At 39.5% G+C, this 16476-nt stretch overlaps 1 protein-coding gene across 1 annotated transcript in view; it reads left to right on the top strand.

Annotated features, from left to right (window-relative positions):
• The window catches only part of BCHE (butyrylcholinesterase), an 84861-nt gene extending 80342 nt beyond the window's left edge, over nt 1-4519 (top strand). The window contains exon 7 of the mRNA XM_056563193.1: nt 3750-4519. Within this exon, the coding sequence (XP_056419168.1) occupies nt 3750-3874 (125 nt within the window). The 3' untranslated portion in view covers nt 3875-4519. The remainder of the gene's footprint in view (nt 1-3749) is intronic.
• The last annotated feature ends 11957 nt before the right edge of the window (nt 4520-16476 follow it).

The following is a 16476-nucleotide window of genomic DNA, read 5'->3' as shown; positions in this document are numbered from 1 at the left end:
CCTCAACCACCCGAAGGTAACATCGCTGATCCAGGGTTAAGCAGGGGCAATGAAGACACCAACACCAGATTAAGGATAACGGCTGCTTTACTGAGGCAAGACAGGTGATATAGTCTTTGCAATACAGACTAATATCCCAGGGAGGTGACCAGTGACTCAGGGGGACCTCGCAGGCTTGCTGGGACTTGCAGTAGTTAAACTGACTTTAATGCAGGCCATGGTGACTACAGATGCACTTGACTTGACAGAGATGGTGACTGACAATAACTGACATAAAATGACTTACTGATGACCGACTTGTGGCTGCAGGACTTTATGCTTGAGGCCTCCAATGCTCTGGACACAGACACTGGAACAACTTGACTGGACTTGATCTCAGCAGAAGAAGCAATGTGCTAAGAGAAAGATTACAGCCCCTCCCCTTGTTATATAGAGGGGCTGTGCAAGGAGCCCATAGGTCACTTGGGGGGTCACCTGGTCACTGGAGCCCTCTGGGTAACAATCATGTGGTACAAACATTAAAGCAACAGTACATTAAATGAGGCAAACCTATATACATAATGGGGGGTATGCTGCAGGGGAGCCCTGGGGACATGCACAGGGGGCCACATCATCCCGTACTAGGACATCAGATGTATAAAATATCAAATATAAGGCAGCACCAAAAATCAAGATGAAGAAAGTGGGGATCCTTTATTCACTCATGTTGTACAAGGTTTCAGCTCATCTCAAGGAGGCCTTTCTCTGACTCCAAGGCTTGAGAAAGGTTCCAGTGGGCTTGACTGAAATGTTGTACACTTTCCTGATTCTGATCTGGAGTGTTGCCTGTCTCATATGTAATTTTGTTCATGCTGCAGGAAAACAGTGAGTAAGGAGCCCCTGGAGGATTTGCATCCTCTGTTGTTGTGTAGGTGTTTTGTTATGCTTATTTGTTCAAATGTCTTTGGAACTAAAAGAAGCACTCTGTTTTGGCCTTTCCCCCCCCCCCTTTATGCATACTTACCATGACTAGTCCGACAGTGCCATTTGTTTTATTCCACAACAGCTGCATCCATGTGCTGGAATAAACGAAATGTCACATAATCCATGTGACTCTAATTTAGTGATATGATCACAAATCCGACTCTCAAAATCTTATAGTGCCTAATGGTAAAAATAGGTTGCCAGATGACTTCTTGTGGACTACATGATGACATAATCACCTACCAAACCCACTCCTACTAGCTCCCAGACCTCTATACTTTTTATTAAATAGTAGCAATTAAAAAATCTGTATACATTTTTGACACCTGTTGATTTGAAAAAAATATATGAAATACCCCTTAGGACACTAAACCACCATCATGTCTTCATACAGCTGAGGTTTAGTGTCTTAAACTGCATATAAGTACATTGGAGACAGACAAGGTCAGGTCTAAGGCTTGTAGGCAGTGGCTTAAAAGGGTACTCCACCCCTGGACATCTTATCCCCTATCCAATTGCGGGGTTCTCCAGTGGTGTTACCCCCGTGATTGCACAGGGGATAAGATCTCCCTGCTTCACCTGGCGGTCATGCCCCCTCCCATAGACTTGCACTGAGGGGGCATGGGTGTGGCGTCATGAGCGGGCCGTGACCGTGACATCATGAGCCTCCGCCCCACATCGCCAGTCATCAGGCATGGAGCGAAGTTCGCTCTGTGCACCAGATGTCTTGGGTGCCGCAGCCAAGATTGCGGGGATCCCCAGCAGCGGGACCCTCGCAATCAGACATCTTATCCCTTATCCCTTGGATAGAGGATAAGATGTCTGGGGACGGAGTACCCTTTTAAGGTGCATGCACATTGCACTAATAAAACCAAGTGAAGTACGCTTAACTTTATCACCCATGCAAAATAAAGTAAGAATTACTTTCCTTGACTTTATCAGTGCTTGAGGCCAAAGCAAGATCGGGACTGCACTCCAGAGAGGTCATTGTTATAAACTGTAAGTTTGAAGGAACAGGTGAACTTCATCTAGATAGTTTTGGGACCTGCATAAATACTTGCTGGTGATTTAGTGTCTCAAATTGTTGTGACAGTTTCCCTTTAATGGAGGGACTGATGCCTTTAAATGGGCACTGTCAGATACAAGAACTTTTTATATGTTGAACATTATATGTTGAACATCTTCTCTCCTGTCTAATAGTACTCACCTGTGCTCTCTCCTGTCTAATAGTACTCACCTGTGCTCTCTCCTGTCTAATAGTACTCACCTGTGCTCTCTCCGGTCTGATAGGACTCCTCTGTGCTCACTTCTGTCTAATAGTACTCACCTGTGCTCTCTCCGGTCTGATAGGACTCCTCTGTGCTCACTTCTGTCTGATAGGACTCCTCTGGGCTCTCTCCTGTCTGATAGTACTCCTCTGTGCTCTCCTGTCTGATAGTACTCCTCTGTGCTCTCTACTGTCTGATAGTACTCCTCTGTGCTCTCTCCTGTCTGATAGCACTCCTGTGTGTTCTCTCTTGTCTGATAGTACTCCTCTGTGCTCTCTCCTGTCTGATATCACTCCTCTTTGCTCTTTACTGTTTGGTAGTACTCCTCTGTGTTCTCTCCTGTCTGATAGGACTCCTCTGTGCTCTTTCCTGTGTGATAGGACTCCACTGTGGTCTCTCCTGTCTGATAGTACTTCTCTGTGTTTTTCCTGTCTGATAGTACTCTTCTGAGCTCTATCCTGTCTGATAGGACTCCTCTGTGCTTTCTCCTGCTCGATAGGACTCCTCTGTGCTATTACCTGTGTGATAGGACTCCTCTGTGCTCTCTCCTGTCTGATATCACTCCTCTGTGCTCTCTCCTGTCTGATAGTACACCTCTGTGCTCTCTCCTGTCTGATAGGACTCCTCTGTGCTCTCTCTCTCTTGTCTGATAGGACTCCTCTGTGCTCTCTCCTTTCTGATAAGACTCCTCTGTTCTCTCTCCTGTCTGATAGTTCTCCTCTGGGCTCTCTCCTGTCTGATAGGAGTCGTTTGTGCTCTCTCATGTCTGATAGAACTCCTCTGTGCTCTCTCCTGTCTGATAGCACTCCTCTGTGCTCTCTCCTGTCTGATAGAACTCCTCTGTGCTCTCTCCTGTCTGATAGCACTCCTCTGTGTTCTCTCCTGTCTGATAGAACTCCTCTGTGCTGTCTCCTGTCTGATAGCACACCTCTGTGCTATCTCCTGTCAGATCGAACTCCTCTGTGTTCTCTCTCCTGTGTGATAGGACTCCTCTGTGCTCTCTCCTGTCCCATCAGACAGCACATAGGAATGCTAGCCCACCCTCACTTACTGGACATTATCCATGCCTGTGCTTCAGCTTGGAAAAAGCCATGATTTTATAAGCCATGATTTCTATAAAAAAGGAAATACATTTTTTTTTTATAAAGTATATTAGAAAGGTTAATGTTCTGCCAAGATGTACAACATATAAACATTTTTTTAATCTGACAGTGCCTATTTAAGGAATTCTAACACAGTTTTCAGAAGCACTTTGAAATATGTATTGATATTGAAAGAAATTCTAATCAATAGACAAAAAAAGTTTGCAAAAGAAAAAGGAAACAAATAAACAAAATAAATAAATAAACAAACAAACAAACAAACATGCTATTTTCTAAAGTTCTGCTTTTTCCCCCACCAGACTCTCCAGTGCTTTGTAATTCCAGCAACCATGTCACTAACACTCATTCTTTTTCAATTAATGTAAACACATAGATTCAGATGTAGATTAATACACCCCATGCATTCTTTTTTCAGGAAATATTGATGAAGTAGAACGACAGTGGAAGGCTGAATTCCATCGTTGGAACAATTACATGATGGACTGGAAAAATCAATTTAATGATTACAGCAGTAAGAAGGAAAGCTGCACTGGTCTCTAATTAATGGTTTTACCCTTTAAAGAATCACCATATTATGATTAGTGGGTACAAACATATTGGGAGTCATTTGGAGTTTGGCATTATGCAAATGAACAGCAAAATGTATTCATTATTCTGGGTATAAATAATATGCTTTGTATTACTGTATGTATATTATCAGGTCTTGTATTTAATGAAGAAGATGAGCATTTTTTTATGTAAGCTATTGAGAAATTCTGCCATCAGAAAAGTAACATTATGTATATGTTGTCAAATTGATTAAGATCTACAGACATCCTTCATGTAATAAATAGTTATCAGAACCAGAAATATGCTTAAATAACAACTTTTTATATGTTGATACTGATGAAAATGAAAGACCTTTTGTAATATGGTTGTTTAAAAAAAAAAGTAATATTTAATAAAGAAAATGGTCCCTGAAAAAAATGGAATATTTAATAAAGAAAATGGCCCCTGAACAATACCTACTGGGACACTAACTAGTCCTGCAGCAGCATTAGGCTTGTCCATAAGTCATGGACAAGAGATGACTTATTAACAAGGCTGCAGGAGCAGACACACCAATCACCACCCACTATCACAAGGGAGGGACACGCCCCTTTCCTCTGAGAGGATTTTCAACACTGTAAGCTAATAAAAAGAGGGATCTTTATAATAAATAATGGTGATAGAGGCATAAAATAGATGTGCATGTTCAGGATTAGGTACTAAGTAACATTTTTTTTTGGCAAGATATGACAGATATGATTTAAACAATGCTATACAGACCATGGTATTATTTTCCTAGACCTGTAGAAAAATAACAGAGCCACATTCTTCTTTTAATTACCAAACCACAGTGTGTTAGCAATAAATCAATAACGGAATTAGTTTTTTCAATTTTGTTAATATACTTAGTGCCATAATATTAATAATTTATTGTAGTGCCAAAAACACAGAGTAATGTGATGGAGATACTGAAGCATATATGAAGAGCTATACTTGATATTGTTTATACGGGGGTGAAGATAGCGTCCTATATACAGTAGCTTGTTTACTTGAACAGGGGCCCAGAACAGTCTGCTCTGATCATGAAGGGATTTCTTCTACCCTTTTCACTGCTCACCTTTAAAAATGCACTACATGATTTCCATCAGCCAAACACAGAATCAATGTGCTTAGATGAGCTTTTCTGTAATTACCTTGACGACTCAGGAAGGTACCAATGGAATCTTTCACTACCTTCATCCATCAAGGATGTTTCCATTAAAGGGTATTCTGGAATTCATTTGAAAATATTTAAAGGGGGTACTCCACTGGAAAATATATATATATTTGTTAATCGACTGGTGCCAGAAAGTTAAACAGATTGGTAAATTACTTTTATTATTTTCTGTCTGACCACAGTGCTCTCTGCTGACACTTCTGTCGATGTCAGGAACTGTCCAGAGCAGGATAGGTTTGCTATGGGGATTTGCAGTTCCTAAAATGGACAGCACTGTGGTCAAACATTGAAAAAGAAAAGAACTTCCTGTGGAACATACAGCAGCTGAAGTACTGGAAGGATTAAGATGTTTAAATAGAAGTAATTTACAAATCTGTTTAACTTTCTGGCACCAGTTGATAAAAAAAAACAAAAAACAAAAAAAAACATAATAATAATATATATATATATATATATATATATATATATATATATATATATATATGTGTGTGTGTGTGTGTGTGTGTGTGTGTGTTTTCCAGCGAAGTACCCCTTTAAAGAAGACTGCAGGGAAACTACACACAAAGCAACACTCACCCTTCAATATCTCCCAGTGCTGCAATTGAGCGTGCATTATCAGAAAACTGAATTTAAAAAAGTCATAGTCCCAAAAAAACTGCTATAAACATCACATTCTGGATTAGTAAGTGGTGGCTGATCATGTGGGAAACTTGTGAAAACATTTAATTATTAAGGATCTTTAATTTAAATTCTATATGTTGTCAAGTTGTGTATACTAAAATACCCCTTCACGCCCTTCCTTCTCTTAGACAAGTAAAAATATAGACATTAAGGTGCTACTACAGTTGACTTTTTTTTTTTTTTTTAATCAACTGGTGCCAGAAAGTTAAGCAGAATTATAAATTCTTCTATTTAAAAATTATAATCCTTCCAGTACTTATCAGCTGCTATATGCTCCAGAGGAAGTTGTGTAGTTCTTTCCAGTCAGACCAAAGTGCTCTCTGCTGACACTTCTGTCCATATCAGGAACTGTCCAGAGCAAGTGGCTCGCTATGGGGATATGCTCCTGCTCTGGACAGTTCATGACATGGAGGTGTCAGCAAAGAGCACTGTGGTCAGACGGAAAATAAATTCAAAAACAAAAGATCTTCCTCTGGAGCATACAGTAGCTGATAAGTACTGGAAGTATTACGATTTTTAAATAATTTACAAGTCTGTTTAACTTTCTAGCATCCGTTGATTTAAATAACTCCTTCAGACCAGTAGAGATATTGACATGAATTCCTTCAACACTCTAGACTACCCTGTTTGTTGGTGTTAACCCTTTTACTCCCCTGGAACTCCCCACATTGAACTGCAAATTCCTTGGAAAATGCTGTGCATAAATTTGTTTGTCAAAAATAGTGGGCCTACATACTGTTCTCACAAAAGGCTTCTCAGTTTCCCTGTCCGTCCCTGTGTGTACTGTACATGAGCCAAACTTTGAGTGGCTTAGCTTTAGCTTGAGACAATTTTGAAAGTTCTGTTTGTGGTTCCAGAATTTCATTTTTGTATATCAATTAAATTGTATTCTATTATTTTGTTTTTAATACATGTTTTTTTCTCTATACAATGCCTTCAGAAAGTCTTCATACCCTTTCACTTTTTTAACATTTTGTTATGATGCAGCCTTGGGCTAAAATGCTAAATTATAGTTCCCCTCCATTATTTTGTATTTAATATCTAATTATGACAAAGTGAAAACAGAATGTTACAAATGTTTGCTAATTTATTCCAAAGGAAAAAAAAAAACATATTGCATTGACATAAGTATTCAAACTCTTTACTCAGTACTTAGCTGAAGCACCTTTGACAGCCTCCAGTCTTCTTGAGTGTAGTGCCACAAGGTTTATACCTTGGGATTTGGGGATTTTCTGCTACTACTGATCTTTGCAGATCTTCTCAAGCTCTGTCAGGTTGGATGGAGAACGTCAGTGGCAGCCACTTTCAGGTCTTTTCAGAGACTTTTCATTGGATTCAAGTCAGGGCTCTGCCATGATGCTGCCACTGATATGCTTTATTGGGATGGTATTGGCCAGATGATGGCCAGTGACCGGTTTCTTCCTGATATGATACTTAGAATCGTTGCTAAATCATTAAATCTTGAATAAAGTACAGTTTTTTTCTGACCATTAAGCCCAGATTGGTGAAGTGCTGCAGTGATGTTTCCCTTTTCGACGTTTCTATAATCTGCACATATGGATCTTTAGAGCTCAGCCATAGTGACCATTAGGTTCTCGGTCACCTCTCTTTCCAAGGCCTTTCTTTGCTGATTACTTAGTTTGGTGGGGCTGTCAGTTCTAGGAAGAGTCCTCGTAGTTACAAATGTCTTCAATTTAAAAATAAATGGAGGCCATTGTGTTCTTGGGTACTTTCAATAAAGTAGAATCTTTTTGTGCCCCTCAAGAGAAAGGGGAGGGCCCCAGAGTTAAAGTGTCAGTCTGAAGAATACTTCTACTCACAGGCCAGTTCATTAGAATACCTTGCTGCTACCAGATACACTTTGCTACCAACTGCTCTCACTTTTTATGGGATATGTTTTTACAAAGTGCTAAAAACGTTCCCAAGAAATTTTGGTTTATATGGACATGATGGCATCGTGCAGTGTCTGCAGATTTGTTGGCTGCACATCCATGATGCAAATTTTCTCTTCTACCACATCCCAAAGGTGATTTATTGGATTGAGATCTGGTGACTGTGGAGGCCATTGGAGTACAGTGAACGAATTGTCATATATGATGTGAGCTTTCTGACATTGTATATTATCATGCTGGAAGTACGCAACAGGATAACAGGATGAACATGGTCAGCAACAATACTCAGGCAGGCTGTCATGTTTAAACAAAACCCAGTTGGTACTAAGAGGGCCAAAGAATTCCAAGAAAAAATGTCCTCCACATCACTATATCACCACCTCCAGCCTGGACAGTTGATAATAGGATTGATTCCAGGTTTCATGTGTGTTAACACCAGATTCTGATACTGTCATCCTAATGTTGCAGCTGGAAATGCGACTTATGACATAATGCTATACCTTCCATTGTCCAATTTTGGTGAGGCTCCGTGAATTGCAGCCTCTGTTTCCTGTTCTTAGTTGGAAGGACTGACCCTCTGTGTGATCTTCTACTGCAGTAGCCCATCTGCCTCAAGGCTCGAAGTGCTTTACCTTTAGAGATGGTGTTTTCCAAACCTTGGTTGTAACAAGGGGCTTTTTGAGCTACTGGTGCCTTTCTGTCATCTTAAACTAGTCTGCCTGTTCTCCTCTGATCTTTGACATCAACAAAGCATTTTTGTTCTCACATCTGTTGCTCACTGTATATTTTTGCCTTTTTGGATCACCCTCTTTATAGCCTAGAGATGGTTGTGGCTGAAAATCCTAGTAGATCAGCAGTTTCTGAATTACTCAGACCAGCCCATCTGGCCCCAACTACTATGCCACGTTCACTTTTCCCTTTTTTCTCCATTCTGATGCTCAGTTTGAACTTCAGCAAGTTGTCTTGACCACATTTACATGCCTAAATGCATTGAGTTGCTGAATTGTGGCTGATTAACTACTTGTGTTAACAAGCAATTAAACAGGTGTAACTAGTTTAATTGTTTGTTAACACAGCAGTGAGTCTGTGTCCATGCAAATTTGTCTTTCAAATTTACATTCGTATTATGGGGCATCAAAGCATACCTGTCACAAAACAAAGAGAAAAAAAACAGACTTACCCTGTGTTACCTAAGGATCGTGTCTGAAGTGTTATCAGCCTTTTCTAATAGTTTTTATGCCTTTATTAAATTTAATCCACTAGTGGGGTTCCTCTTGGCACGAATGTCATTCGCCATCACATGTGCGTGAACTTCTGCCCTCACTCTCTCTTCTCTCAGGACATGTAGCATACTTACACTGCAGTATATACTGTATGCTCCTAGGAATCCTCCTGGCCTGGTGTTTGCAGTAGAGTTGCAGGCATTCTTCTCTATTTCTGTGCATATTACTACATGTGACACATACTGCTGTCATGAAGGGACATATCTGTTATACAGGAGGACTCCTAGTGGTTGATCACATAAGGTACATTATTAACCATTTATAAACATATTTAATTAATAAAGCATGTTACAATTATGCACAACTTTTGGTCCTTTACCATTTACTACATATAAAAAAAAAAAAAAAAAGGAAAGGGGTCTGAAGACTTTCCAAATGCATTGTATGTACCTAATGTATGTTGAAAGTATATCAAAACATCCTTTACATGTGTATAAATGTCCATAAAAAATATTGGTTGAATGTAACGAATTACCAGAAATACATCAGTCTACAAATGATTAAGTTACTTTTCCTATGCATATTCCAACAAACAATATTGTTCCCTGGTGGAATAATAATAATAATAATAATAATAATAATAGGTTTTATGTCTCAAAGATTGCTCATTTAGTGCATCACCCTATAAAATGTTGCTAATCCACTCCAGTTGTGTGACATCAACATGGTAAACTCTTACAGGGCAGTTATGCAAACACCTATGTGAACTAGTCATATTTCGAGGCAGAGCTATTAACCCCTTAAGGATGCAGGACGTAAATGTACGTCCTGGTGCGGTGGTACTTAACGCACCAGGACATACATTTTCGTCCTGTGAATAACCGCGGGCATCGGAGCGATGCCCGTGTCATGCGCGGCTGATCGCGGCTGCTGATCGCAGCCAGGGACCCGCCGGCAATGGTCGACGCCCGCGATCTCGCGGGCGTCCGCCATTAACCCCTCAGGTGCCGGGATCAATACAGATCCTGGCATCTGCGGCAGTGCACGATTTAAATGAACGATCGGATCGCCCGCAGCGCTGCTGCGGGGATCCGATCATTCAGAACGCCGCACGGAGGTCCCCTCACCTTCCTGCTTCCGGCTCCCAGCGTCTTCTGCTCTGATCTGAGATCGAGCAGACCAGAACAGAAGATAGCCGATAACACTGATCTGTTCTATGTCCTATACATAGAACAGATCAGTATTAGCAATCATGGTATTGCTATGAATAGTCCCCTATGGGGACTATTCAAGTGTTAAAAAAAATTTTTAAACAATGTAAAAGTAAAAGTAAGAAAAAAGTGAAAAATCCCCTCCCCCAATACAAAAGTAAAACGTACGTTTTTTCCTATTTTACCCCCAAAAAGCGTAAAAAATTAATTTTATAGACATATTTGGTATCACCGCGTGTGTAAATGTCCGAACTATTAAAATAAAATGTTAATGATCCCGTACGGTGAACGGCGTGAACGTAAAAAAAAAAAAAAGTCCAAAATTGCTACTTTTTAAATACATTTTATTAAAAAAAAATTATAAAAAATGTATTAAAAGTTTTTTATATGCAAATGTGGTATAAAAAAAATTACAGATCATGGCGCAAAAAATTAGCCCTCACACCGCCGCTTATACGGAAAAATAAAAAAGTTATAGGTCATCAAAATAAAGGGATTATAAACGTACTAATTTGGTTAAAAAGTTTGTGATTTTTTTTAAGCACAACAATAATATAAAAGTATGTAATAATGGGTATCATTTTAATTGTATTGACCCTCAGAATAAAGAACACACATAATTTTTACAGTAAATTGTACGGCGTGAAAACGAAACCTTCCAAAATTAGCAAAATTGCGTTTTTCTTTTTAATTTCCCCACAAAAATTGTATTTTTTGGTTGCGCGATACATTTTTTGATATAATGAGTTATGTTATTACAAAGGACAACTGGTCGTGCAAAAAACAAGCCCTTATACTAGTCTGTGGAGGAAAATATAAAAGAGTTATGATTTTTAGAAGGCGAGGAGGAAAAAATGAAAACGTAAAAATTAAATTGTCTGAGTCCTTAAGGCCAAAATGGGCTGAGTCCTTAAGGGGTTAAATAGTAAAATATATGTAGATAGATTAACAAGAGGAAGAGGTCATCACCACTAAATACATTTGTCGGGGGCCTTCTGCTACAATTTATATTGGCTTTCTTAGGTTGGATTCACATATATCAGGCATCCAACATAGTTTCACTCTGGCATGCACCGGAGGGAAGCTGATGCTAGAACTGATCCCATTAATTTGAATGGGACAGTTCACAATCATACAGCATCTCAATTTTGACGCCTGATGGTTGGACATGTCGGAGGGCACCGGACAGGGTAACGCAGCTTGCTCCTGTCCACTGACCAGAAACAATGGATGCAGGATGCCATTAGTTTTCATCAGTTGTGGCATCAGTTGCGTCGAGATCTAGGCTAAGTTCACCTATACCGGATGCCGAACGTATGTGAAACCAGCCTTACAGTGCAATATCTCGAGGAAAACTCATCTGATTTACATTGGGACAATATTTATTCTTCCTCTGTGCTTAAATTGACAATAATACATTATGCCGAACTTCTCTTTGATAGATCTATTGTTTGATACAATACAAAATAGAATAAATACTTGAGTATGCTGTATACTGATGTAGTTATACATCATTGTTGCTTACATGCCTTAAAAATTTTCCATATCCAATATTTCCAATAATTTCTACACTTCTGTACACTGTTATAAAGCCAATAAAGAATTCACTAATTTAAATAGAGCAAATAAACACAATTGGCAAGACAGATCTCTCTGAGTCATATTGATCGTGTGCAAGAAAGTTTCTCCCTAAGCAATTCATATCTGTTTCACATGAAATACTGAAATACATGAATTAACTGTTTCTGCAGCTCTGGATACTGTATAGATAGTTCTGGTGTAAGGAGGAAAAATTTGTTTAAGATATGAAGCGTAACGTGGATTATCAAATTAAATGAACTTACAAAAATGCTGGTGAGTCACAAGTTCAATTTTCTTAAAGTGCAACTGTCACCACAATATTAAGGTATAGAAGTGCAAAGACCATCAGTTTGGGCATAGGGAGATTAAACAGACCATACCTTTGTATCCTTTGCTTGCAGCTTGTAAACTTATGTTTTTGGCTATTTTGTATTTTGGCCAAAGAGTTGGAGAAGCCAATGTCAATCATGCAGTTCATGGAGAGGAGGAGGCATATTGCTTTTACTTCTCCGGCCCTTCCGACTTTATAGCCAAAATTCAAAACAGCAACAGATACAAGTTTACAAGCTGCGAGCAAAGCATACAAAAGAATGGTCTGTTCTATCAGCCTGTGCCCTAACTAATGGTGCCTAGACCTCCATACCTTGTATGAAGGTGACAGTTGCGCTTTGAAATGGAATAGTGAACATACTAGAACATACAAATAACAAGGTTTACCAATGTAACTTATAAGCTAAAAAAACTTTTATATAAAAAAAAAGTATAAATAAAAAATATGCATAAATGTAGTGTGTGTCCAGATGTTTTTGTGTAGAAAAAGTTATTTTTACCAATTTATTGTTATTGCACCGTTAGAGGTATTGCTACTGGGCTCCAGTAGTTGGGTGCTGGAGGGGCACGAACAAACCACTCCACTTTGATTGGACTCTGCTTCAACAAAGGTATTAATGTAGATCTATGGACTGTTTGAAAAAAAAATAATCTTGTTATCAGTTTATAGCCTATAGTGTCCTTATTACAACTGTTCTTATTTTGTTTTTATGCTCTCCCCACTAACTTCTGAGCTCTAAAGATTTTCCTACTTTTGCTGAAAGGCTGCACATTTTTGCAAATAGTCAAGTAGGTGGTAAATTTCTTTCAGAAGGTGTATAAATCTTAGCCTAAAATTTCCTCCACCTGCTTCTCAGATTCAAAGTTCACTTTCTTAAAGGACAAGTATCATGAAAGAAAACATATCACATCAGAAGAATAAATGATCAGTTTTAGATTGTGGGGGTCCAGACTCTCCTTCACAGCGGCGAGTCACAACCCCTGCCCAAAGCAGGGGCCACCACGCCCCCTCTATATAGTTCTATGGGAAAGCCGAAGATTGCTCAATGGCTTTCCCATAGAGCTGGAGATGGAGGGGTTGTGGCGGCCCCGGGCGGGGTCGTGATGCACCGCTGTGAAGGAAAGGCGGGGCTCTAAACAGGAGATAGCGGGGGTCCCAGCGATCGAATCCCCCATGATCTAAAACTTATCCCCTATACTTCGGATAGTGGATAAGGTTTTTTTCATGATAAGCCTTAGAGAGGAAAGTTACCACCCACTTGACTACTCAAAGAAATGTTAATATTTGCATCCAAATGGTAAAATCTACATATCTTGGGGGCACAGGGTTTAGAAACAAAATATGAATATTGTTGAAATCAGGACAACTAGCAACAGGCCATCTTTAGAGCACCAAATTGAGTTAATGCCTCAAATGAAGCCACATTTGGCTTTGCCTCTGAACACCTACTGTAAGGTTTGGCCCTGTGCGACCTTTTTTAACAGAATTTAATATAATGTGGCAAATTCATAAAAAACAAAACAAAAACAAAAAACATTTCCAGTTCTCGGGTCTGCTTGTTTGTTCATTATCATGCCACTTTTCTTTGATGGGTTGCAAACTATAATTAATTGCTTTAATAAAGCAAATACAATGCAAATGAGGATTTGGACTTAGAATAGGTCAGATATATTAGTAACAGTTACTATTATTTGATCAAGGAAAGATAAACATCATTTGTGCATTCATTATTCTCATTTAAAAATATGCTTCTGTTAATAGCATTAAATTAAAGAACAACACAGCTGAACATTGATTTATCCCCGGCCTGATTGTGAAAATACAGCATCTGAATAAACGCCAGTAATAGAATACAGATGCTACTATTTGCGCCTTCTTTACTTTATCTAAGCTGTACTCATATAACTTGCAACAAACATTTGCATATGTTTGATATCCTCTCTGTTGACTTTTTGAGCTTGTTAAGTTCTTTAGTCTCCAGCATAGATAAAATAGCCACGAGCTGTATAAGCTGTTTGATGCAGCTGGTAAAGCTCCAGGGTATCTATGTAATAAAATAGGAAGTGAGAAGTGACACACCCACTGGCATCTCATTTCCATTGCACTTCCAAGATTCATCATCAACAATGTTTCTTTCATACTTATTATTATGACATATGGGACCTGCTGTGAGTTTGGAAAAGAGAAAATTATAGTACAATGACCTGTTAAAGTAGAATGTCATCGTAACATTCTTATATTATTTTTTTCATTGCCACTGACAGAATCCTTAGTAATGTTCAACAAAGGTTCATGGCATCCTGTTGTTTTTTGCGGATACATTGTTAGCAATGTGTTATTCTACAGGTCTGAGAATTAGAAAGAACCAGACTGATTCACCTCTAGGGAAAACAGAGAGGAGAATTTACAAGACTTTTTGTCTGAGACACCAAAAACATAATTTACCTGAAAAAGAATATATTGACAACACAGCGGTCCTTTCATGAATGTGTAAAGAGGTACTCTGGTATCTGGTATTCAAAGGATAAGGGATAAGATGTCTGATCACGGGGGTCTCTGGACCAGCAGCTGTGGTGTCTGGAACACGGAAGCTTGAAGCTTCCGTGTTCCTTATGTAACACCACGCCCGCTCCATTCATGTCTATGGGAGGGGGTATGATGGCTAGTACGTAGCCGCCACACCACCTCCCATAGACATGAAGGGAGGGGGCGTGGCAGCGGTCAGCAAAATCACGCAAAATTTACTGAATTTCCATTGAAGTCAATTAGGCTTTGAATTTCAGCAGAATTCTGTGTTTTGAGAACGCAGGATTCTGCTGCAATTCTGGCAGAATTGGGAATATTCTGCCGTGCGAACATAGCCTAAGGGCACTACAGTCATGAAGATGCTCCAATCCTTCTAGAAAGTTCCCAGGTGTTCTTTCTGACTAATAAATGCAAGGACATGGTTTATATATACTATTTCAGATAGGGGATATGATGTTTTTTACCGGAGTACCCCTTTAAACCATTGTATATTGGGTCCATAACTCTATGGAAAACTGGTAATTGGTTCAGATGTCCTTGTAAAGTCAAAATTATAAAATTAATTTTTCTAGAAGGATTGGAGCATCTTCAAGGCTGTAGCACCCTTAGGCTATGTTCACACGGCAGAATATTCCCAATTCTGCCAGAATTGCAGCAGAATTTTGTGTTCTCAAAATACAGAATTCTGCTGAAATTCAAAGCCCAATTGACTTAATTGGAAATTCAGTAAAGTTTGCAGAATGCAGAATTTCCGCTTCAGAAATGCCGCTGTGGAAATTCCACTGTGTGAATTGCACAGTGGAATCCCATTTAAGTCAATGGGCAGTAAATTTCTTCTGTAAAATTACGCATGGAAATTCTGCCGTGTGAACAGCCTTACAGAGTTAAAATAATGGTTGGGCAGTGCTGAATAAATGATCACTTAAATAACTGTTGACAGCACATGGTTCACGTGCGGTGATGTGCAGCCATTAGTAATGGTTTTATTGCGTACATAAAAGATGTATTCAGTCAACGTACAGGCATATAGTCAGTTACACAGGGCAATATCAGCATGTTCAGCCAATATGTAATATGACCTCAAGAAAGACTGCTTCCCAGCTGTAAGAAAAACTACAAATCTCAACAGGTCTTAAAGGTCTGCTGCATGGCAACACCTGTAGTTCTTACAATATTTTGGATGTGACATGTTCTGTGTCTTGGTGGGACACACTGCACTTCTGTGAAACTTGGAAGTGCACACATAAACAATTGTGTTGCACTATGATCACAATAAGACCTCTAGTGACTGTGTAGAAGGCTCAGCAGGCATCTGCAGAAAGAAGTGTGGTAGCGTTGGGGGATAAAGCCTTGTGAGGTGTAGGGTAGTTAGGGTGTTGCTTTTCAGAATAGTAAAAAGCGCTGTTAACCCTTGTCACTCGTGACGCCAGGGTGAGGGTTAAATACGGTAATCTTGATAGGCCTATTGCCACCCTTCCCAAGAGCAATAGGTGAATACAGAATAAAGGATTGTCCACAACCACTGTTAACGGAAAACTTGCAGGAACTTTTACTGAAGAATTTCTGTACATGCAGCAATAGTAACAGTCCAGATAACAGAGTCTCTACAGATATAGCTGAGCAGCGATTGACAGTTGGTTAGGATCAGATAAGCTCAAGTTGGCTTCTTAGGGATTTATAGCATAGATACGCTGGATTTAAGGGTGCGTTTAGGTCCAGAGATCTTTTGGAGGGTAGCAGAGAATTGTTTAGTATATCCGCTTTGATATAAGCCGTGGCCGCAAGGCTTTGGTCTAGTAAATCGTCTTGTAAGCTGCGGAGGTCCTACCTCTTCCAGAATCAGCAACCCAAGAGAGCGATCAAGATCGCGCAGCTCCCTTATATGGGCATGGGCTGGCCGTTTTGGATTGGTCCATAAGAACTGTCACTCATCGTTACCTTGCATTGTGGGTG

This window comes from Hyla sarda, chromosome 3 (assembly GCF_029499605.1).
Source record: "Hyla sarda isolate aHylSar1 chromosome 3, aHylSar1.hap1, whole genome shotgun sequence".
NCBI lineage: Eukaryota > Metazoa > Chordata > Amphibia > Anura > Hylidae > Hyla > Hyla sarda.
The sequence above is the reverse complement of the archived record's forward strand: the minus strand, read 5'-3'. Positions and strand labels throughout refer to the sequence as shown.